A 23,056-nucleotide genomic window follows, 5' to 3' on the forward strand; every position below is an offset into this window, starting at 1 on the left:
GATGTGTGTCAATAAGCTGTAATAATGTAAAGTCTCCCACCAGCTTTACATCCGAAGCTTTGTGGTTGTTTGTTGGTGGCGCAGGGAGGAGGTCCTCCAGCTCATTTACAGCCAATTCCACTTTGGATCTTTTAATCTGTGTTAAAGTGTTCAAGATTCATAATCCAGCTCATTCAAAGTCTCTTGTGGGAGGTCAACAGTTCATCACCTGTCCCAGGTGAAGGCAGCAGTTTGTGGCTTCTGGGTTTCCACCGCCTGGTTACAGGTGAATAAAAACACTGCAGAACTTCTACCTTCAGCCACTAGAGGGAAGTGTTGGATGAGGTGTCTCAATTAACACAAAACTGTGTTTTAGATATTTATTTTCCTTTTGTGTTTTGTTCGGCTTGTTTTTACTCCTTAATGACTGAAAAATCACTGATGACAGTTTGAAAAACATGTAATAATATTTTATTGAAGTAAACAATCAACTTTCATTCATTCAGATTCAATATGAATAAACATACGCTTTCTATAAAACCTTCACACAGCGTTGGTACAACCTTCACATTACATACATAAGGCTGCTAGGCATCATGGGATTGAAGGGGTGGTTTAACCGCTGTGCATCATGGGAAGACTAAACATCTGAGAAATACTCACACCGTTTCAGAGCTGCAGAAAGAAAAACAATTCTGTCCAATCAGTGCAGTTTTAAAGAAGTTTGAAAGTTTTAAACTCTGTTCTTGTGAATCAGATGCTTTAAATTCTCAATCTGTGCATTAAAATATAGATTTTTCTGAGTGAAACAGTGTGGACAGGTAGCAGAGACCAGTAGCGGTGTATACTGGTTCTTACTGGTTTTGTTGCTCAGCAGCTGTAAACACGTGAAAAGAAGGAGACAGAAAACGCAGCTTTTTACAGATTCAAGACTTCACTTCTTTTGTTTGGGTCGTTTCAGTGAATCCGTCTCGTTTCTGACTTTGCTGTGACTCACTGAGGCTCCGCCTCCAACACTCAGTGGGCGGAGACTCAGTGAGGTCAGAGGAGATCCATTCAAAATAAAAAAATCATTAAATATAAATAAAGAGGACTGAGAGCAGCGGATTGGTCACAAACAAATACTGACCGAGTATGGACTGAACCGAAGAGAGCGTCACAGTGATTCACAACAAATCCAGGATTCCTCCACAGACTCGATCCAGTTCAACTTCAGATCAATGATACGGATCCTGTGGCGGATCGAGTTCTGGATTCATCGTCAACACATTCAAGAGTCACATCCAGTGACTGCAACTATCACAGAAATGATCATGTTCCGGAGTCTTTGCTCTGAATTCAGTTCAACTCACCCCAAACCTGATCCTGAATCTTCTGAAACACATTCAGGATGAAGCATAGAACTGGAACCAGTAGAACGTCCTGAATGAATCCAGAGCAGTTGAGAGTGATTCACATTATTTCAGTCTCTACAGTTTGCTTTGACCTTTGCTCCAGGATTATTCTCAGCACATTCAGGCCGCAGCTGCTGGAGTCGAGAACAGCCAGAGTCTAGAACAGCTGGAGTCCAGAACAGCTGGAGTCCAGAACAGCCGGAGTCTAGAACAGCCGGAGTCTAGAGAGCAGAGTCTCTGCTCTGAACTTTGCTCTTTGACTCCGCCCTCAGTGCAGAGCTGCTTCCTGCGTGCTGATTTGCCGGCCCTCCGAGGAGCAGGAAGTGGACTTTTGGAAGGCCGAATGGAAGAGATTCATCAGCGCGTGGAAACGAAGGCTCACCTGGAGAAAACAGGAATATTTACAGACAAAGAGTGACGTCCTGACGGAGCGCCTGCACCTCAACACTGAAGCTCCACCCCCTCTCACCTGTTTGGCCGTCTTGTTTCCCAGCTGGGCGGAGACATGTCTGAATGTTTTCCGATTGGCTCCTCTCTGCTGACAGGCTGTCAGGATGGCGCGGTCCGCCTCACTGAAACAAGAGAAAGAGTCAGTCTGGTTAGCATCAGTGTGTTCGATCCAAACTTTACTCACATATAAAAATACATATTTATGGATCAATATTAGACACACACACACACACATCAGTGCGTTTAATGTGTCTTTGTTCTGACCGCGTCCAGATGACGACTTTCTCTCCGGTCGACGTCGTCGAGATGTTTTTAGCACAAACCGGTCGCTCTGACTCCTCCTCTTCCTCTCTGTCGCTTCCTGTCTGGCTCTCTTCGGACGTCTGACGGTCGACTCTCTTCCTGTTCCCGTCAGGAGGATTCTGGGACATGCAGTTGGTCTCTGTGGTCTCACGGCTGGTTGCTATGGGTGACGACTGGACATGAAGCTGCTGGAAAAACTCTCGGAATTCGTCCCGCAGGTGCGGGTGGCGTTTGAGGAGAGATGAGATCTGAGAGGATCAATGAAGGTAAAAATCAGATTTGAATCCTGCAGAAGCAAAAAACCACCAGAAAGATCTGAATCATAGTTTGATGCTGAAATATTTGTTTGGTCAGTTTGGTCAATGTTTTGTTTACCTTGTCCATGTCCTCAGGTGGGGGGGTGGCGCTTCCCTGCAGCACTGACACCACCTGCTGGTAGAGGGTGGAGCCTTCTCCCAGGCTCCGCCTCATTCGTCGTAGAAACCGGCGACTGCGTTCAAACAGCTGCTGCTCCGATAGCTGACAGAGGAAAACCACAGAAGAAGAGTTAGTGCCAGTTTAGTCTGCACCTGAGCGACCACACGGCCACGATGTGAGAGCGATGCCACCCACCAGTCCACAGCGGCGGGCCTGCCCTCGGTTCAGGAAGGCCGCGAAGTCTCTGAGCAGCTGAGGCCAAGGCCGCAGCACGCAGCTCAGTCTGATGTACAGGACCTCCGGGGCCCCTGAGGGCCCCGCCGCCGAGAACTGGTCCAACACCTGCAGCAGCTGCTCAGAGAGGCCCGGAGACACCTGCACTGCATCACACACCTGCACAGGCGACAGGAAGTACAGACACATCTCAGGTGAAGGAACGGCTGCATGTTTCATCAATGCTGCCTGCTGATTGGTCTATTCTCTTCAGGTCTTTCAACACCTGAATGTCTGTTCACTTTGATCCAACCATACCATACATACTGTCTTTGGCTCTGGTCCGGTGGACCCACAGTGGGAGGAATTTGTCATAGTTCACATAATGACAACATCAGCGATAAATCACACAACCAGAACAGGGAAGGTGTGAGCAGGGTCCTGTAAAGACTGTAGCCAGACTGCTAACTGCTATTAAGAATGTCAATAGCACTTAAAGGAGGAGACATGGACTCTTTTAGTCCTCTGAACAGGACGGCAGTCTCTAAGTCTACGTCTATTCTTACTGGACATATTGAGGTTTCTGACCCAATGATACAGAAGGTTCAGATAGAGTCATCATCTCCGTTCATTCCTCGTCAGGAGTCTTCTCTGGACATTTTCAGATGTAGCATCAACATCTGTTTATTTTTAGCGTTTTTCTAACAGCTGGCAGCGGACTAAATAATAAATAATCGTGTTTTCATTAATGACACATGGAGATCTTCCTGTTCCTGAAGGACTGAACATTTGGCACAATTAATGAAGGCAGAGGCTTCCTGATGTCGCCTTCTTCCCTTGTTCATGACATGACTTCACTTATTAGACCAAATAAATAACAAATATATTCTGGATAATGTTTGGACCCAGCAGCCCGGCAGTTCCACTATTGGTTGGGAATACTTGAAACTCCACCAAAGTTCACAAAGACAATGACAAAAACAGCCAGCGAAGCACGCCCCCAAATCATGTGATCAGTGGATTCATGTGATCAGTGGAATCGTGTGATCAGTGGAATCATGAGATCAGTGGAATCATGAGATCAGTGGAATCGTGTGATCAGTGGAATCATGAGATCAGTGGATTCATGTGATCAGTGGATTCATGTGATCAGTGGATTCGTGTGATCAGTGGATTCATGAGATCAGTGGATTCATGTGATCAGTGGATTCATGTGATCAGTGGATTCGTGTGATCAGTGGATTCATGAGATCAGTGGATTCATGTGATCAGTGGAATCGTGTGATCAGTGGAATCATGAGATCAGTGGATTCATGTGATCAGTGGATTCGTGTGATCAGTGGAATCGTGTGATCAGTGGAATCGTGTGATCAGTGGAATCATGTGATCACTGTCATGTGTTGCTTCTCTCTCGCTGCTGATTGCGTTGTTTTTGCTGTCATTTCGGCGTCTCGTGCTGATTAAAATCTGTTCTGCTGATCAATAAATGAGACGAGGCTGGTGATGGAGTGACTGGAACTCCACCAGCTGTGGGGGAGGGAGTAATATATTCCCCTTTGTGAGGTCTTACTCTGAGGAGATAATCCTGAGCAAACAGCTCATCCTCAGCCTCCCTCTGATCATCTTCATCATCGTCTTCATCCTCCTCCTCACTCCCCTCTGATGACATCATTTCCTGCACACAAACATGAAGCAGAAATCTTTATTCTGGACCAAACATCAAAGCTGGTTTCTAACAGTCTAGTTTTGGGGATTCTGTGTGTGACAGACCTGCAGCTGGAGGAAGGACGGACTGGATTCACATGAAGAAGTCTCTCCAACATCACCTTCTTCTTCTGCTGCTGCTCCGCGTGCTGTCACTTCCTGTTCACTCTCTGACTCCGCCTCCTCTGGGTCAGCCAAGTCGTCGTCAGGGGTGACACTTCCTGTTGAGCTGGGTGAGGACTCAGATAGAGCCAGGAGGACCTCGCTCTCCTCCTCCTCCTCCTCCTCTTCCTCTTCTTCTTCCTCCTCGTTGGTCATCCTGATGACATCATTGCTCTCCAGTACCTTCACCTGAGAGGCAGCAACACCTTCAGGAGGAGGAGCTAGAGCCTCTTCATCACTCCTCCTCCTCAGGCTGGTGAGGGTCTGATAGTGACATCTGATTTGCTCTCTGATTGTCATGGAGATGGAGGAGGTAGTGGGGATGTCTGTGGGGGTATCAGTCCTGGACAGGAGGAGGCGATGGAGGACTCGAGGAGGACTGAAGGCTCGATGGCAGCAGGGTTTGAGAGGAGGCGGTGGGGGGGATGAGTCCGCCTGTCCGTCAGACAGGGGGGAGGAGTCCACCTGTCCGTCAGACAGGGGGGAGGAGTCCACCTGTCCGTCAGACAGGGGGGAGGGGTCAGTGGGAGGAGGGGGGAGGGGCTGCTGCTGCAGCAGAAAGCCAATGCGTTTGAAGTCGAGGTTTTGGGGGAGGCGAGGGGGGTATCTGGTCCCGGGGGCGAAGCTGTATGTTTCAGAGGCAGAGCGAAGGAAGGTCAGGTGACTCTGACGGGCTCCACCCGACCTGCAGGGGGGTGGGGCCTCTGGGGCGGAGCCAGGTGGGCTGTTGTAGTGTTTGATGGTCGGGTAGATGACAGGGAGACTCCTCTGTGGGGGTTGGGGGGAGAACGGTGATTTGCATGCTGGTCTACAGGTGAACCTCCTGGACCGTCAGATAATTCAAATTTACAGAGAATTTCCAAAGATCCCAAATCTTTGCTTTATATCAGAGACAGGCCTTTATTTCTAATTTCACCTGATGACACACACTTCCACTCTGAGTTTAATGGCTCCAGTATAGCTTCTACTTTAATTTCTGTTCTTCAAGAGACATGTATTTAGAACGTTTTCTCTATTTATCTGTATTGAATTTGCCCTCTGAGGGACCAGTTAAAGTTTATCTGATCTTAAATACTTGGTGGACATGTTCAGATGGTGGTTCGTGGTTCTGATTGTGGACATGATGGACCTGTTCCAGAGGTTTACACATGTCTCATAGCGGGTCACCAGCAGTGTGGATCAGGACTCATAACCACAGATAGGATACATAACCAGGATGGATCAGCTGATGCAGCTGTTGTACTGAAGGTGTTCTCAGACTGACATGAACATGTTCGGACGACCGTGTCTCAGTGCTGGTTTGTGTTATGAGTCTCGCCATTACGTACCACCAACCACAGAGGCATGACGCGCTCCTCTCTCTCCACCGGGGGGCGCTGCTCTGCTAGGTCTACATGACGGCAGGCCACCAGCATTGGCCACAACACCCGCTGATACCTGAAGGCCTGCAGAGGACATGGAGTCAAAGACGGTCCAATACAGATTCAAACCTCAGTCAGCTGGTTGGGTGTGGCACCTTGACGATGTTGTCCGGGAAACCAGGTCTGCAGCACTGCAGGATTCTTCGTCGGACCTGGACCAGAGTCTTCCTCAGGAGGAACTGAGACACCAGCTTAGTCGGGTCACATGACCCCTCCATGTTCCTCAGACCAAGAACCAGGAGGCTGACACACACACACACACACACAGACACACAAAGAAATTATAAATACATCTACACTCTTGTCACACATGATAACTGTGTGTGTGTGTGTGTGTGTGTGTTTACCAGTCTTCAGCTGCAGTGAAGGCAGCTGTCCTGCGGGGGCAGTATAGAGCCGGGTCGAGGCTGGCACAGGGGAGCAGCTCTGGGTAGAGGAAGACTGGACGGGTGGCAAAAAGCCAGGCCAGCTCAGCGGGCATGACAGGATAACATCGCACTGACAACACACACACACACACACACACACACACACACACACACACACACACACTCATCAGGAGTATTATTATTACAGGAGGGGATCCTGTATGGTGCAGTATATGATCCTGCATGCAGTGTATGATCATGTATGGTGCAGTCTTTGAATCCGACCCGTAGGGGGCGCCTCAAACACCAAAAATGTGTACCTCTAAATGTTGTGGACAGAATTTCACCAGTATTAGTGTGCGTGCTCTGGGGGCAATCAAAGCATAGCAAAATCTGATTGGTGCAGATTTGCTCATAGTCCTGGTCAAACTGACTCGAGACATCTTGTTGAACATTCACTCTGAGCTGGGTTCAAACCCGATGAAGGAGGACCAACGGAGGAACTGTGAGTGTGTTTTTTGAAAGGCTGCAGGCGTTGTAATGTATGTGTGTGATTGGTGTCACTCCATCGACAACATTAAACCAGCTGAAGGACGTCGCTCCCTTCTGTGAAGCCGGCAGTTACACCAGCTAACTGCCCAGAGCTCCCATGATGCCTAGCTACAGGTATACTCACTGTATCCTCTGGCATCAGGTGGGTGGTGTTGTGGCTGATAGCTGATGGGAGTCTGCCACAGCTCTTCCAGCAGCCGCAGCGCCCCCTGCAGGTTGGACGCTCTGAAGATGCTGCGAAAACCAGGACGACCTGAAGACATGAGGAGCTCACCCCTCTGAGCCAACAAGTCCAACTCAAACTGTCAGAGAGAGAAAGGCAACACTGGATGCTATTCATTCAGTTTTTAACATCCTAATATTAAAAACGCACACATGACTGATAATTCTACGGTATTTAGGTTCAGTTCATTTTAATGTGATGAGTTTAGGGCTCTAAAAACAATCATTAATAAATGTTTCAAAAGTTTTGAAGCTGTAAAGCTTCAGTTTCATGGCTGTTCACAAATAATTTCCTTGGAAGCCTCCTAGAAAGATCTAAGTTACTGTAATCATAAAAGGCTGTTCTGAGACAGTTACTTTACTCTGAGGACGGTCAGCTGACAGGCTCCTTCACAATAAAATAAAAATATGACTGAATCCATTTAATGAAATATGAAACATTCATATTTGGAGTATTCAGTGTCTGCAACATATGACTGTACACTGTGTGTGTGTGTGTGTGTGTGTGTGTGTGTGTGTGTGTGTGTGTATGTGTGTGTGTGTGTGTGTGGGGGGGGGGTTACCAGGAACTGTCTGGTGGTCTCAGCCTCACTGTGAAGTTTGGCCACAGGTGAACTCAGCAGGTGAATCTGAGTCAGCAGCTGGACGTGCTGACAGAGAGACAGACAGAGATTATGTTCCACGCGTCAGTTTCACATGAGCTGAAACACAAATGTTAAGCTGACAGTATGTCTTCACAGGTCCAGGACAGATCTGAGACAGACCTGTGGACACCTGAACCTGATGTGTGTAAACGCATTTCAAAAACGCACCAGTACCATGTACCTGAAGGCTTTAAGTACCTGTTGTACCTGTGCGTTGTATGTACCTGTACGCTGTACGTACCTGTGCGCTGTACGTACCTGTTGTACCTGTGCACTGTATGTACCTGTTGTACCTGTACGCTGTACGTACCTGTTGTACCTGTGCACTGTATGTACCTGTTGTACCTGTGCGCTGTATGTACCTGTTGTACCTGTACGCTGTACGTACCTGTGCACTGTATGTACCTGTTGTACCTGTGCGCTGTATGTACCTGTTGTACCTGTGCGCTGTATGTACCTGTTGTACCTGTGCGCTGTATGTACCTGTTGTACCTGTGCGCTATACATACCTGTTGTAGCTGCTGCTGCAGCCTGGTCCTCTGTCGTCCGTCCAGTTTCAGTGTGTACGGCTCTGGACTGCTTGAGTTACAGATCGTGTCTGTCAGCAGACCGAGCTGCCTTTTCTTCCTCATCAACGCCAGCTGCTGCTTCACTGTACGCAGCTCTGTGATTGGTCCGTCTTCCACCTCGTCATCACCTGCTCTTCTGCGAAGGGAACAAAGGGTCAGCAGGACGGGCCTACAAGTGTGAGTGTGAGTGTGTGTGAGTGTGTTTGTGTGAGTGTGTGTTGTGTTACATACTTGTTGTGCTGCACCTCAGGTGTGTCTGTTTGAACAGTGCAAGTCTCCTCTTGAGGCTCCTCCTCTTCCTCGTGGCCTTCATCTTCCACTTCCTGTCCAGCAAGGTCTTCTTTCAACTAAAAGACACACAAGAACACTACAGCTGAGTTCACGTCTGTGTGTCAGGAGGTTCTTGTGTAACTGGAACAGAGAAACCACATGGTGCCCGTGAGAGCTGTGATTGGTCGGTTTGGGAGTGAAGACGACATGAAGCAGGTTGAAGAGACACTCAGTTAACTGCAGCTTAGCATGATTTTCATTCTCCTTCTGACAAGCAGAACAACAGAACATCTGACTGAACAGGCTTCTGTCTGATGAGTGTGATGACGAAGATGAGCAGTTAGTGTTTCTGTGTGAAGATTGAAAAGATTCACCGTTTCAAACAGCTCCTCCATCAGCTCATTCACCTCCTTCTCTGCAGGACAGACACGACATCATCAGACACGAAATTCACCAAATCAAGATAACGGCACATTATTGTGCGACAGCCAAACAGTTTGTGATTGGCTGACTTCAAAATAATAAGACAATGAAGAACCTGATCCATCTGAGGTTTAATCCATCATGTTGATCAACTGATCAAGAAACAAGACTGATCGATTCAGCACTAAACATCACTGGGAAAAGCATGACCTCATCATTTTACAGCGTGTTTGTGTGTGGGCGTGGACACTGACTGGTGATGCGAACAGCCTTATCGTCACGGTAATCTTCCTGGTCGGGTTCATCGATGTCAGCCAGGAAGTTATATTCTGGGTCATCTTCATCATCACATTCCTCTGGGAGTGAGACACACAGACAGAGAGAGTCAAACTGTGTGACACGCACGCACGCACACACACGCACGCACGCACGCACGCACACACACGCACGCACGCGCACGCACACGCACACACACACACACACCGTCATTGTCCATCTCTGAGGTCATCAGGCCACGCAGCCAATCAGTCCAATCCCTGTCCTCGTGGGCGGAGCTGGAGTCGTACATGTCAGGAGTGATGTCAGGAGCTCGGAGCTCCGCCTCCAGCCGGCCCAGTGGGACGTCTCGTAGAGGACGCTTGGACCGTGTCCGGTACGCCATCAGACCCACTTCTTCTTCTGACTCAGACAGAGGCTGAGAGAAACAATCAGCGATCAATAATCAATGCATACATTGTCACTCATTTTTGTACAAGTGACAATAAACGACTGAGAGCTGCAGGTTTCCACAGACCAGACGATCAATACCCGTTCAGCTCTGATGGGAACTGACGTTAACCTCGCAGCTGCAGCTCTTCACAGTTTGGATCTACAGAGGGAGTGTTACCTGGTAGGGCTCCATACACACAGCCAGCTCCTCCTCCACAGCATGAAGTTTCTCCAGGAACGTGCTGTCAGTCACTGCTTTAGGGGGCGGGGCTTTGGGAGGAGGGGGAGGGCCCATTGAACCAGACCCCGCCCTCAGACACCGGGAGCGTCTCCGAGAAGTCTGAAGAGGCATCAGGAAAAAGCCACGGTTTCATATCTGACTGCAGAAAGAACACCTGAGGCTCAGAGGGAATAAAGGTACGACATGCAACGACCTTTAACATCTACCAGGACAAAAATACCACATCAACACAAATACTCGAGTATTGTTTCGAGTCCAGACCTGCCGTCAGACGACTACTCGTGTAATGAAAGCGCACCTGTTCACCTGTGTGGAAGGATCATCTAGTTTCTGCTGACACCTGATGTTTTCATGGACTTCACACAGAGACGTGTGTGTGGATCGTGGATGTGGATAGCGAGCTAACGGCGGCCATGAAGTGATGAATGTGTGTGTGCGTCGACCTGCAGTGCTTCTGATGAAGATCTGTGGTAGACACTAGTCGTTAGGACAGCATCGAGCTCCTGCCGCAGGTGAACAACCAGGTGATTCACCAGTGTTGTTACGTCGCCATGTGACCGTTGTTATGTGCAATGTCACGTGTTGTGATTGGCTGAACTGATTTTATCACAGGTCAAAACAGGAGATTGGAAAAGAAATCCACCTTGAAGTCCAAAAAATAATCGCAGGAAGATATTTTACTTCCTCTGATTTGTGATAAACAAGTCCTACGATCACAATCCAAACAAGCACGAATACACACAGAGTGGCTCTTTTCGTCACACACGGACACGTGGCGCTCACCGACAGGTAAGACCCTCGCTGCTGTGCGGATGCTCTGCATGTAACTGTGTGTTACGGTGTTACCTGCCAGGGGCTGCAGCTGTCGTCCTCCACCCTGTTCAGTCGACTCCCTCTGGGAGACGAAGCTGTGCTCTCCATGTCGCTCTCCTGGAACGTCTACACGCAGACACCCATCAATTAGTAATCAATAATCAATATATCTACACACAAGCATCCATCGATCAGTAAATCTACTCGTCTTTTTTTCCCTGACTAAGAGAAGTGATTAAACTCTGAAGACATTTCTGTCAGTGCTTCTGTTTCCTGCGCTGTTTGCATCATTTCAGGACGCATCGTGACGCCGGCAGCCACGGTGAGCGCGGGGCAAACGCTGCACCGACGGTTCTACACCAGCAGGAGGCAGCGGAGCGCTAACCTGTGCCGAGTCTGATGCACGGACACGGCCGCATGGCGTCCCTCCTGTGACGAGGCGAGCTTCTTACCCCGCTGGCAGCGTTTGGAGGTGTTTTACCTGCCTGGTTTTGATGAGTCGCTCAGATTTTATTTGATTTTCCTTAATCAATGACGATTCCTTGAAGAGCAGAGGCAGCTCAGAAACCCGCTCATGTGACGGACAGTCTGAACTGGTTCAGTCTGGTTCTCGCTCCTTTCACAGGAGACAGCCTTGATAGAAATCACCATCTGACTCCATCTTGATCCGAGCGTGGCATTGCTAACATCTCACATGACATCTGCTAGTGAGATTAGCTTCCACTGGAATCACTCTGTGGTTTAGATCTTCTCTCTCTGGCCGCACTGAGTTTGCCCAACTTGAACCTTGAGATCAGTCATTTCCAGTCCAGAGCGGTGTGCCCCAGGGCTCTGTTTGAGTCCCCTTCTGGTTACCCTCTACTTGTTCGCCTGGTTTTTAGGAAACTCAGCATTCAGTTTCACTGTTATGCAGATGATGCTCAGCTCCGCCCACCAAGCCTACTTCCACTGTTGCGCCCACTTACCTTTCCGACTCCCGACCGGAAATTAAACCTCGGTTCTTAACTTTCTCAAACTTAATAGTGACAAAACTGAGGTTCTCCAAGGTACTAAATGTACTCTGGCTAAACCTTACAGTTTCTCTTTTTGACAGTTCCATAGTTTCTCCTTGCCTGAGGATGAGAGTCTGGTCGTCATCCTGGACAACACATCATCTCGAAGCACACATCAACTCTGTTACTGGGTCTGCATATCTTCATTTAGACGATACTGTTGTCACCTGTTGCTTACACCTAACCTCGCCACCTTTCTCATCCCACCTTGATGTTGCTGCGCATTGACTGCTGCAGTTTGATCCTTTTTGATATCATTACTGTTCATCATCATCATCAGATCACATCACCGCTGTTCTTCAGGAACCTGTCTGATCCCTGTTAAATACAATAAAGACCTTGAACACCCTTCATATCTACCTCCCCCCGTACTCTCAGGTCCTCCTCTGCTCCTCCACCTTTGGAACATTCTGACTCTAATGGCCACAGCCTGCTGATCATTCATACCAGTTATTGAATAAACTTATAATCATTCATTAATGCTTTGTTTCATTTTATGATGTCTTCAAACGAGGCTGACTGTTATTATTGTGATTATTTCTGGACACAGGGCTAAGACTAATTACAGAAACTACACACACACACACACGCACACACACACAGTATGAAACCCATGAATGTAGAGCAGGGCCTCACATCTTCAGCAGTCTCATCCTCGTCTTCTTCATCCGGACGGTACTCTTCATCAGAGGAGTCTTCCTCAGCCAGAGGGATGTCCACAAACTGAGGAGTCTGAACAAAGAGACACAAACTGAGGATATTTACAATGCTTTTAAAAGATGTCTGAACTTTGACCTTTACCTTGTTGGCATCACTCGTCTTCTTGATGGGAGAAATGTTCCAGGCTGGAATCACCTGACAGGAAACACAGGTGACAGGTGAGAAGAGAAGGAAGAAGATCATCTGCTCACATTACGAACCAGAAAGACAAACAAGAGAAACAAAGACATGAATCATCAGACACACTACAGACAGGCTGAGGGACAAGGATCCGATCACATCGACAGGTTGAGAGAATCCAGCGGGTTCCTGAGCTGACAGACCTGGTTTTTAACGTTAACTTATCGTACAGTCAGAGCACTCAGCTGATCAGCTGTAGTTACGATTAGTTCACACCGGAGGAATTGTGTGGCCACACTGCTGATACTGATCCAGTCCATCGTCCAAAAGTCGACCTCACCGTCACAGACCGCCGCTTTACACAACGAGATAACACGAAGACGATGTTGGACTGAACGTGTCCGGACTAAAACACGTCTAATATCCCAATGAAGCAGCTTGAAAGGGTTTAGTAAAAAAACACAACAGAGACACGAACTACATCGACAACAGAAAAACGCTAACCCTGCAGCAGCGACCGAGTCCTGCTGATCAAAGTGTCTCCGTGAGAAGACGACGACGTTAACGCCGCAGAGACGATCAACGGTCCACGCAGACGACACCAGATAGCAAACTGTCAGGAAATGTTCCAGGAAAAAGCAATCAAATCAATACACCTCGAGCAAAACGAAAAAAAAAAGAGAAGAAGAAGATGACAACCGGACATAAACCAGCAAATCACAGAGCAGCAGGAAACCAAAAGACGTTCCAGTGAGAGGCACCAGTCCCCAGAGAAGAAAGACAAAAAGAGGAGAGACGGTGTCTAAACATGTGTCAACGTAACATCAGCAGTGACTGCGCTCACGATGGAGGACTTAACGGAGACATGACGGCGGCTTCAGGAGACGCTGACGGTCGAGGGTTTCAGATGAAGACCAGCTCCACCTTCTCTCTGGACAGACCAGGACTCTCACCTGGGTCCTGGGTGAGAGGTTTGATCAGGACAGATCTGGATGAGCGTAGGGTTGTGGGAGGACAGAGAGCCCTCTCGAATGGAGACCAGTGGGACTAACTGGGACACGAGGCCAAGAACACGATGGTCCTCAGGAATCTTAAAGCAGAGACTGGAGGATCTGCTTTTGGTTCTGATTCTGGTTCAGATCCTGAATCTTGTCCATCTGATTGGCATCATCTTCAATTCTTTGGGCCCAGTCAGGGATCTTGTAGATTGTCCTGGTCTGCCCTGATCCATTGCTCCAGTGAAGAGTCATGTCTGGACCAGATCCACCACTGACTGAGTTCACATACAGTCTGTCTCAATCCCATCAGGTCTGGAGGCGGATCTCGTTTCTTAAACCAGTGATCAAGAGACTGACAGAGAGACAGACAGAGAGACAGACAGACAGAGAGAGGGACAGAGGGACAGACGACAGACAGACAGAGAGAGAGAGAGACAGAGAGACAGACAGACAGACAGACAAGGACAGAGAGAGAGAGAGACAGAGAGAGAGAGAGACAGAGACTGACAGAGAGACAGACAGAGAGACAGACAGACAGAGAGAGAGACAGACGGACAGACGACAGACAGACAGAGAGAAACAAACAGACAGACAGACAGACAGAGAGACAGACAGACAGACAGACAGACAGACAGGTCTCACCACTCCTTTCTCCACGACTTCTTTAAACTTGGATCGAGTCATTTTCGGCTCCTGAAAAAAATAAAAACTGAGATTAAGAAACTCTGCTGGTTCATGTTGATGAACTCCAGCCGCGTGTTCTGATTGGACGACAGACTCACAAATGGAGGGACGGCCTCTGTCTCGTTGATGGCAGCTTTCATCATGGCCACGACGTGTTCATTGGTGATGACTTCCTGCAGGTCAAAGGTTGAGTTAAGTTCCAGGCATTAAAACAAGAGACAGACACAGAGAGAGAGAGACAGACAGAGAGAGACAGGCAGACAGACAGACAGAGAGAGAACACCGTGACTGATGAGACACTGAGGAAGACTCTGACCATGTACAGACTCAGTGACCACAGCTTGGCCATAGAGACGGGCAGACACAGGCAGACCTGGCGGCCCAGAGAGGACAGGTTGTGTCAGCTCTGTCCACACAGACAGGTGGAGACAGAGACACACTTCCTGCTGCACTGCAGCAAATACGAACAGGCGAGAGCAGAGTTCCTCTCAAAGATAAAAGTTTCAGTCACTGACTTTGATTCTCTGCCTGATCAAATTAAAATGCAACACATCCTCGGAGAGAACAGACTCAGCAGCTTAGCAGCAGCTAAATATGTCAAACTGTGTCCCAGCCTGAGAGACAACATCACCTGACACACCTGTCTATACCTACAATCTGTTTTTTTTTCTTTTTTCTTTTATTTTCAATTCATGTGTTGCAGAAAAACAATCTGTGACACATGAATATAAATTCATTATTTTCATTATATATCTTTAAAGTTATTATTGTTAATTATCCACTTAATGTACATATCTAATTTTATGTTTCTATATCTAATCTATCTAATCTAATTCTGTGTGAATTATCTGTTGTGTTTATGTTTTTGCTCGGTTACTTTTGTTGTTGTACTTTGTGTTTTTAATGACTTTGGATATACTGTTCATCTACAGTCCTGCCAATAAAGATTATTGAAATTGAAATTGAAAATTGACAGACAGACAGAGACAGACAGAGATAAGCAGAGAGAGACAGACAGAGAGAGAGAGACAGAAAGAGACAGACAAAGAGAGACAGACAGACAGAGATAGACAGAAAGAGACAGACAGACAGAGACAGACAGACATTTTAATAATTGAATGTCCATGTTATCGAGGGGACATTTGTACTGTGACCTGAAGACCTCCTGCTGGTTTGATCCGGACTCAGCTGGTCTGGGATCAGCTGCGTTAGTGAACTCACATGGATGATGTTTCTGACGTTCACTGTGGTCAGGTTGTGCTGTTTGGACTTTGTCTCAAGCGACTGGTCCAGCTGTCTGTCAATCTCCACCTCGACCCCTGCCTCCTCCTCCTCGCTCTCTGAGGCTCCGCCCTCTCCCTCCTCCTCCGTCAGTTTCCTCTTCCTCTTCCTCACTGCTTTCCTCCGTGCTGTCTTCACCTCCACCTGACTGTCCTCTGACAGGCAGACAAGAGACAGACAGTAAAACAGATTATCCTGTGATCTTGTGGCCTCTAAACACCTGATCCAGGTCCTGCTCATTCACCACAAACATCCAATGAACTGACTGTACAGCTAGCTACATACAGACATTCGCTCGTTAGCTGTGGCTAGTTAACATACAGACATTCGCTCGTTAGCTGCAGCTAGTTAACATACAGACATTCACTTAGCTGTAGCTAGTTAACATTCAGCGTTCGCTTGATAGCTGCAGCTAGTTAACATACAGACATTCGCTTGTTAGCTGTAGCTAGTTTACATACAGCGTTCGCTTGATAGCTGCAGCTAGTTAACATACAGACATTCGCTCGTTAGCTGTAGCTAGTTAACATACAGACATTCGCTCGTTAGCTGCAGCTAGTTAACATACAGACATTCGCTCGTTAGCTGCAGCTAGTTAACATACAGACATTCACTTAGCTGTAGCTAGTTAACATTCAACGTTCGCTTGATAGCTGCAGCTAGTTAACATACAGACATTCGCTTGTTAGCTGTAGCTAGTTTACATACAGCGTTCGCTTGATAGCTGCAGCTAGTTAACATACAGACATTCGCTCGTTAGCTGTAGCTAGTTAACATACAGACATTCGCTCGTTAGCTGTAGCTAGTTAACATACAGACATTCACTCGTTAGCTGTAGCTAGTTAACATTCAGACATTTGCTTGTTAGCTGTAGCTAGTTAACATACAGACATTCACTTAGCTGTAGCTAGTTAACATTCAGACATTCGCTCGTTAGCTGTAGCTAGTTAACATACAGAGTTAGCTGTAGCTAGCAACATACAGGCATTCACTCATTAGCTGTAGCTAGTTAACATACAGAGTTAGCTGTAGCTAGCAACATACAGGCATTCGCTTGATAGCTGTAGCTAGCTGCATAAGGCATTCGCTTGTTAGCTGTAGCTAGCTGCATACAGACATTAGCTTGTTAGCTGTAGCTAGCAACATACAGACATTCGCTCGTTAGCTGTAGCTAGTTAACATACAGACATTTGCTCGTTAGCTGTAGCTAGTTAACATACAGACATTAGCTCGTTGCTGCAAAGTTGGTTGTTGCTGTTTCCTGCTGCTAGCATTAGCTCAAGTAAAGACTTGTGTACTCTGTGTGTGTGTTACCCATGGTGATGATGAGGCTTGAGTCGGTGGTGTCTTCCTCCACCAGCAGGTATCCCTCCTCCTCAGCTCCACCCCCTGCAGGGGCAGCAGGAGGTGGCAGGAGCAAAGCATCATGGGAGAAGAGCTGAGGACTGGAGCGTGGTGGTCTGCTGCCCCGGGCGGCCGTGGCAGCACAAGCAGGTCTGGACGGGCAGAGTTTGAGGCATTTGCGGACCGGGTTCATTGTGGAGAAACATGACCTCTGACCTCTGAAACAGTGACATCATCACAGATTGACAACACATTAAAGGGATTCAGCCGGTCAGAGATAACTGCAGCTAACGATTCTTCTCACGATTAATTCATCTGTTCATCATTTTCTTGAATTCAGCGTTTGGTCTCCAAAAAGGCAGAAAACAGTGAAGAAGCCAAAATATTGAGCCGATAAAGACAGAAGAGATCCATCACAGGTGTCACAGCCTGTGTGCAGGTTGTGGACTTTGAGATGATCCAATCTGTCGAGGTCTGAACATGTTCATCACGTGAAGACTGTAAATGTGTATGTGAGGTGAATTTGTAGGACGTGAAGCTGCGTTTGATATCTGCCGTCCTGCCTGACCTCTGCAGCTTCGCCTCCAGTCAGAGCGAGGCCTCTCTTTGTCTTCCTCTTCTGTTTCACAGACGTGTTGAGGAACAGCCTGGAGTGTATGCACCACCTCTTCTTCTACAGTTTTATTACATGTAGCACAAACAGCTTGATTTGACCTGCAGTGAACAGCCTTAAGGTTGTTTAATTCTCATTTCATCCTGGGTCTTTGTGACACTTTCTTTGCCTTCTATTGAAAATGGGTGAAAAACTTTGAACTTGTCTGAATGTTTAAGACATTTAACGAAACATGATGTGAAATACTTTATTTCTGCATGAGAGCAGTTTCGTATAATAACAATAATTAGGGACACGGGGCAACGTCCCGAGTCACTTATTACTATCCCGCGCGTTTCTTCTTCTTCTTCTTCTTATTAGGGACACGGGGCAACGTCCCGAGTCACTGGCTCCTACAGCTATGAAATAGCTGCAGGAGCCAGTGACTCGGGGCGTAGCCCCGAGTCACTTATTACTATCCCGCGCGTTTCTTCTTCTTCTTCTTCTTATTAGGGACACGGGGCAACGTCCCGAGTCACTGGCTCCTACAGCTATGAAATAGCTGCAGGAGCCAGTGACTCGGGGCGTAGCCCCGAGTCACTTATTACTATCCCGCGCGTTTCTTCTTATTAGGGACACGGGGCAACGTCCCGAGTCACTGGCTCCTACAGCTATTTCATAGCTGCAGGAGCCAGTGACTCGGGGCGTAGCCCCGAGTCACTTATTACTATCCCGCGCGTTTCTTCTTCTTCTTCTTATTAGGGACACGGGGCAACGTCCCGAGTCACTGGCTCCTACAGCTATGAAATAGCTGCAGGAGCCAGTGACTCGGGGCGTAGCCCCGAGTCACTTATTACTATCCCGCGCGTTTCTTCTTCTTCTTCTTATTATTATTTTTCATCTTCCTCCAAGTTTTCGTCCTCAAACTCGTCCCACAGCTTTGAGAAAACCCTCGCAAATTATATATCAAAACGTGCGTATTGTTCGGGATCGGTGTGCTATTACTTTTCTCAAATTTATCGCAGTTTTTCGCGTCGTAAGACGCGAAAAACTGCGATAAATTTCCCATAAGAAATGAATGGGACGGCCGAAAAAAACAAGATTGAAATTGGAGTTTTTCAAACATCTGTAGCTCAGGCATACATTCACCGAGAGACTTCATTTCAACTTTAAAATGTAGACCCAAGTCTGGTCTATTGGTGTGTTCATCCACATTTTGATTGGTCCTATAGTTTTTGATCAGTCACTGTTCAATGACAGTGATCGTTTGGCGGGAAATTTTGAGATTATAATGGGTGTGTATTGCACGGAATGTTCGTGCTAGAGTGCGTGCTAGAGTGGCACAGAGTCTAAAAACGATCTGAAAATCTTCTCTTTTTCTCGTCGCTACGGCCACAAATTACACTCTACACGCATAATTTTGGGATCATTTTGTAGACAAACTTGTCCTCTTTCGTGTGATGTCCTCGAAAAAGCCGAGAGACTTACTGAATTTAAATAGTGAGACGTTTTGTGCAGCCAGCGCCCTCCTGTTCTCCCATTAAGTCCCATGTTAAAATTCAGAGCTGTTTTGTGAGCAAAGCAGAAATGCCTCCTGTCTTTAGATCGCCATAAAACGAAAAGTTGTTGTGTCAGGAATAAAACGAGGAGATGGCCGGACTCAGGAAGTTCCCGGGAGTCCGATGATCTATAGTACACTCTGATACGAGGTACGGTTCTCTCACCAGAGGATTTAGTTCAGGAGGTTCGCCGAACCCAAATCTCACTGCATACAATACAAACTCCTGTTCTCTGAGTCGCAGAGTCTTTTTAAGTCGACCATTTTGTCATTTTTCTAAAGAATATCTGGACATAAAACACACGTACATCTGGCCCAGACTTGTCCGCATCTCACAGTGTAATCGGTTTTTTGATAGCAGCTACGGTTTTGACACAATCGCAAGTTGTTCGGAAGAAACCGACAGCGAAAAAGCCGCTTTTCAAGGGAGGAGTTTAACAGGTGCAACTGTCATTTACACACACACCGGTCAATAACCCACGCACACACATCTGCAGGACAACAAGCCTGAGAATGATTATCTTAACGAGCTCAGTCAAAACAAGGGCATTGTTTGAAAACAATCTCCATCCAACAAACAGTTAAACTCAGCTTCACCAAGCGCTTTGCCAAAAAGGTTGAGACAGTAGTCACACAAACACACACACAAGCAGGGCTAACCAACAGCTAAAAAGTGATTAAAAACAGCACGTCAAAACTGAACAGGAACAGGTAAAAAGTGGGAGAGGTAGAGAGGTAATTATCAGCAGGTGGGGCAGAAGTTACACAGGCACACACGCACACACACACACACACACACATTCAGACACATATATACTATACACATCTCCATGTAGGAGCTGGTTGGGCTGCTTGTGTAGTTCAAGCAGACACACACACACAAACAGACGAAGACACACACATACGCAGTCACACACAATGACAGATACATAAACACACATACACAGACAAATGCATAATGAAAACCCCATCCCCCCGCCCCCTTGTTAACACCGTTAGCTCTATTAGCTCTGTTAGCACAGTTAGCTCTGTTAGCGTTAGCGCCGTTAGCTCTATTCGCGCCGTTAGCTGTTAGCTCCGTTAGTGTTAGCTCCGTTAGTGTTAGCTCTGTTAGCTCTGTTAGCATTAACTCCATTCATGTTTATTGATTCAGTTCATTAATTCATGTTAACAGAGACATGAAGCAGAGGAGAGAAGCAGACACAGACAGCTGAGGTGATCAACAGAGACAGACAAGGAGAAAGCCACAGAAACAGACGAAGACACACACATACGCAGTCACACACAACGACAGATACATAAACACACACACACAGACAAATGCATAATGAAAACCCCATCCCCCCGCCCCCTTGTTAACGCCGCTAGCTCTATTAGCTCTGTTAGCACAGTTAGCTCTGTTTGCGTTAGCGCCGTTAGCTCTATTCGCACCGTTAGCTGTTCGCTCCATTAGTGTTAGCTCTGTTAGCTCCGTTAGCATTAGCTCCATTCATGTTTATTGATTCAGTTCATTAATTCATGTTAACAGAGACATGAAGCAGAGGAGAGAAGCAGACACAGACAGCTGAGGTGATCAACAGAGACAGACAAGGAGAAAGCCACAGAAACACAGCTGAGAGCAATTCATTAATCAGGGACTGACTGCCTCTGATATCTGCCGTTTTCTCACATTGCAGCCTTTTTCAATTGTCCGCTGCTTCGCCATAGTTTCTCCTAGAGACTTCATTCAAACTTTAAAACGTAGATAATTTTGTCGGCTCCAAATGACCCTCGGCACATTTTGATATCTCTTACGGTTTTCGAGCTATGACCTTCGAAGGCCGACGTAAGACGCGAACAACTGCGATAAATTTCCCATAAGAAATGAATGGGGAAATTTCCTCAAATTTCAGCCTTTTTCAATTGTCCGCTGCTCGGCCATACTTTGTCCTAGAGACTTCATTCAAACTTTAAAACGTAGATAATTTTGTCGGCTCGAACACACCCCGTGTCCCTTTCAAAATTTCCCAGGGGGAATTTTCTAGTTATTCTTCTTATTTCAGAAGAAGGAGGAAGGTGGCTGATTGTTAACTGTGTAGATACTGACTGGAGGAGGATGCACTACTACTGCAATGTAGAAATACTAATACTAATTTCATATAAATTTAAAATATCATTTCATCAGCTGAATGCACCAAAACTTCAACTCAATTACTCCAGTTTTCATCTTAAAACTGCTGAAAAGTTCAATATTTAAGACTTCATCATAATTGATCAAATAATCAGAGTTTCTGTTTGTAAAGTATGAACAGTAACTGCCAGATTAATGAAGATGTTTCACTATTTCACAGTGAAATGTGGCGGAATAATCGTTAGCCTCTGTTAGCTAGCTTCTGTGACTTAGCAGTTAGCTTCTCTTTGCTGGCTTCTCTCACTTAGCAGGTAGCTTCCGTTAGCTCCTCGCCGTCAGTTCAGAGTGCAGTTACCGTGTTTTGAGTCCGGTGAACCGGATACTTGCCGGGATCAGGCTGCTGTCTGCGCTCCTCCAGCTAGCGTGCTAAGCAGTTCCAAGCCGGCTAGCAGCTAACGTTAGCCTGCCAACGAGCAGACAAACGTTCCAGAAAGAGCCGATGTACCGGTGAGCTGTCCGCGCTGTGACTCTTACATTAACGGCCCGGTACCGGACACTCTTATCACATTTAATATTAATGCCCGTCACCGCAGACAAACACTTACCCGCCACAACGATGAGTCGCATCTGTGAAAAACTACATTTCCGGCTGTGCGTCACAGCGTCACTGTCATGTTCCAGCACGGTTCTTCTTCTGTGATGTTTCCGGCGGATTGGACACTTTTCTGCACACTGCTGCCTCTCACAGGCCGGCATTAGACTGCAGGTGTTTTTGGTGTGACAGGGTCACCCCCCCATTAGTCATCTGTATTCTCCAGATCTACAGCGTGAAAGGCAGATTCTGGTGTTGCAGATCTGGGGGGCTGAGCCCAACTGAATGACGGTGTTGGGTTCTGCTTGTGAGGGTTCAAATCCACGATGCTTCAACAGCTGCAGACTTTCATCTTTCTAATGTGCTGCGTTCACACGAAACTGTACCTGCAGATAAAACTGTCCTCATCTAACAGTGAAACTTTAGTCTCAGATCTAAATTCAAGGAGTTTTTGTCCCCTTTCTGAAGGAAATTGAATAAAAGCTGTTTCAGTAGATCTCAGTTCATTTCATCAGGCGCTGCTGCTGTTAAACTGCCTCCATCTTTTTCTCACATCCACCTGTTAATAGTTAAATATGTCAAGTTTCTGAGAAAAATAAAGTCAGACAGAAGGTTTGAGATTTATTGGGGGCCACATCGAGTCCACCACAGCAGAGTTTTACACAGACGCCATATTTAACACTTGTTGTATTAATAGTGCAGGTGAAATAAAGGGAGTGATGAAGCACATTCAGAGGATCATTCACATTCGATGACGTTTCTCATTCGTTGCAGCATTTTGTTGATCCCTACTTTTTACCTGTGTATGACCTTTATTGCTTTCATTGATAAAAATCAACAGAAAAACTGAAAATCCTTGACATTAAGTCGTATTCATTAATCTGGACCGATATTTAGCTTGTTTTCTTTTTCATATTTGGAATAAAATCCAGAAACTACGAGATGGTATGGATATCAGGAAAGAGGAAGATTGCATCTCAAGTAACTTAATAAAAGATAAAATAATGAATAATAAATTGTGTAGCTTGCAATTTGAGAACATTACAGTAGATACAGTAAAGAAACTCCTGCGAGGGGCAAGAGAAACACCCCCTGGTATTGATAACCTGGATATAAAGTTACTTAAACCTGTGGCAGATCTGATTGCTGTGC

General features: G+C 46.8%; 1 protein-coding gene across 4 annotated transcripts; it reads right to left on the reverse strand.

The window, feature by feature from the left end:
* Positions 1-434: 434 nt before the first annotated feature.
* On the reverse strand, positions 435-21,968 carry gon4la (gon-4 like a). 4 transcript variants are annotated; one of them, XM_041954734.1, is made up of 26 exons: positions 21,918-21,968; positions 17,023-17,270; positions 15,649-15,863; positions 14,526-14,600; positions 14,386-14,436; positions 12,707-12,760; positions 12,542-12,637; positions 10,887-10,979; positions 9,978-10,139; positions 9,575-9,785; positions 9,346-9,447; positions 9,043-9,083; positions 8,630-8,745; positions 8,339-8,534; positions 7,749-7,835; positions 7,088-7,265; positions 6,391-6,541; positions 6,139-6,286; positions 5,951-6,067; positions 5,118-5,390; positions 4,527-5,087; positions 4,327-4,431; positions 2,739-2,936; positions 2,502-2,645; positions 2,088-2,374; positions 435-1,945 (listed from the first exon to the last, which is right to left on the reverse strand). In XM_041954734.1, the coding sequence occupies exons 2-26, from the start codon at positions 17,243-17,245 to the stop codon at positions 1,642-1,644; spliced, it is 4,188 nt and encodes a 1,395-aa protein (XP_041810668.1). In that variant the 5' UTR covers positions 17,246-17,270; positions 21,918-21,968; the 3' UTR covers positions 435-1,641. The 4 variants fall into 4 exon arrangements, with proteins under 4 accessions (XP_041810668.1, XP_041810669.1, XP_041810667.1 ...); XM_041954735.1 differs by having other exon boundaries at positions 435-1,755; positions 1,843-1,945; positions 4,527-5,390; XM_041954733.1 differs by having other exon boundaries at positions 4,527-5,390.
* Between the last annotated feature and the right edge of the window lie 1,088 nt (positions 21,969-23,056).

This window comes from Chelmon rostratus, chromosome 16 (genome assembly GCF_017976325.1).
Source record: "Chelmon rostratus isolate fCheRos1 chromosome 16, fCheRos1.pri, whole genome shotgun sequence".
NCBI classification, from domain to species: Eukaryota; Metazoa; Chordata; class Actinopteri; order Chaetodontiformes; family Chaetodontidae; genus Chelmon; species Chelmon rostratus.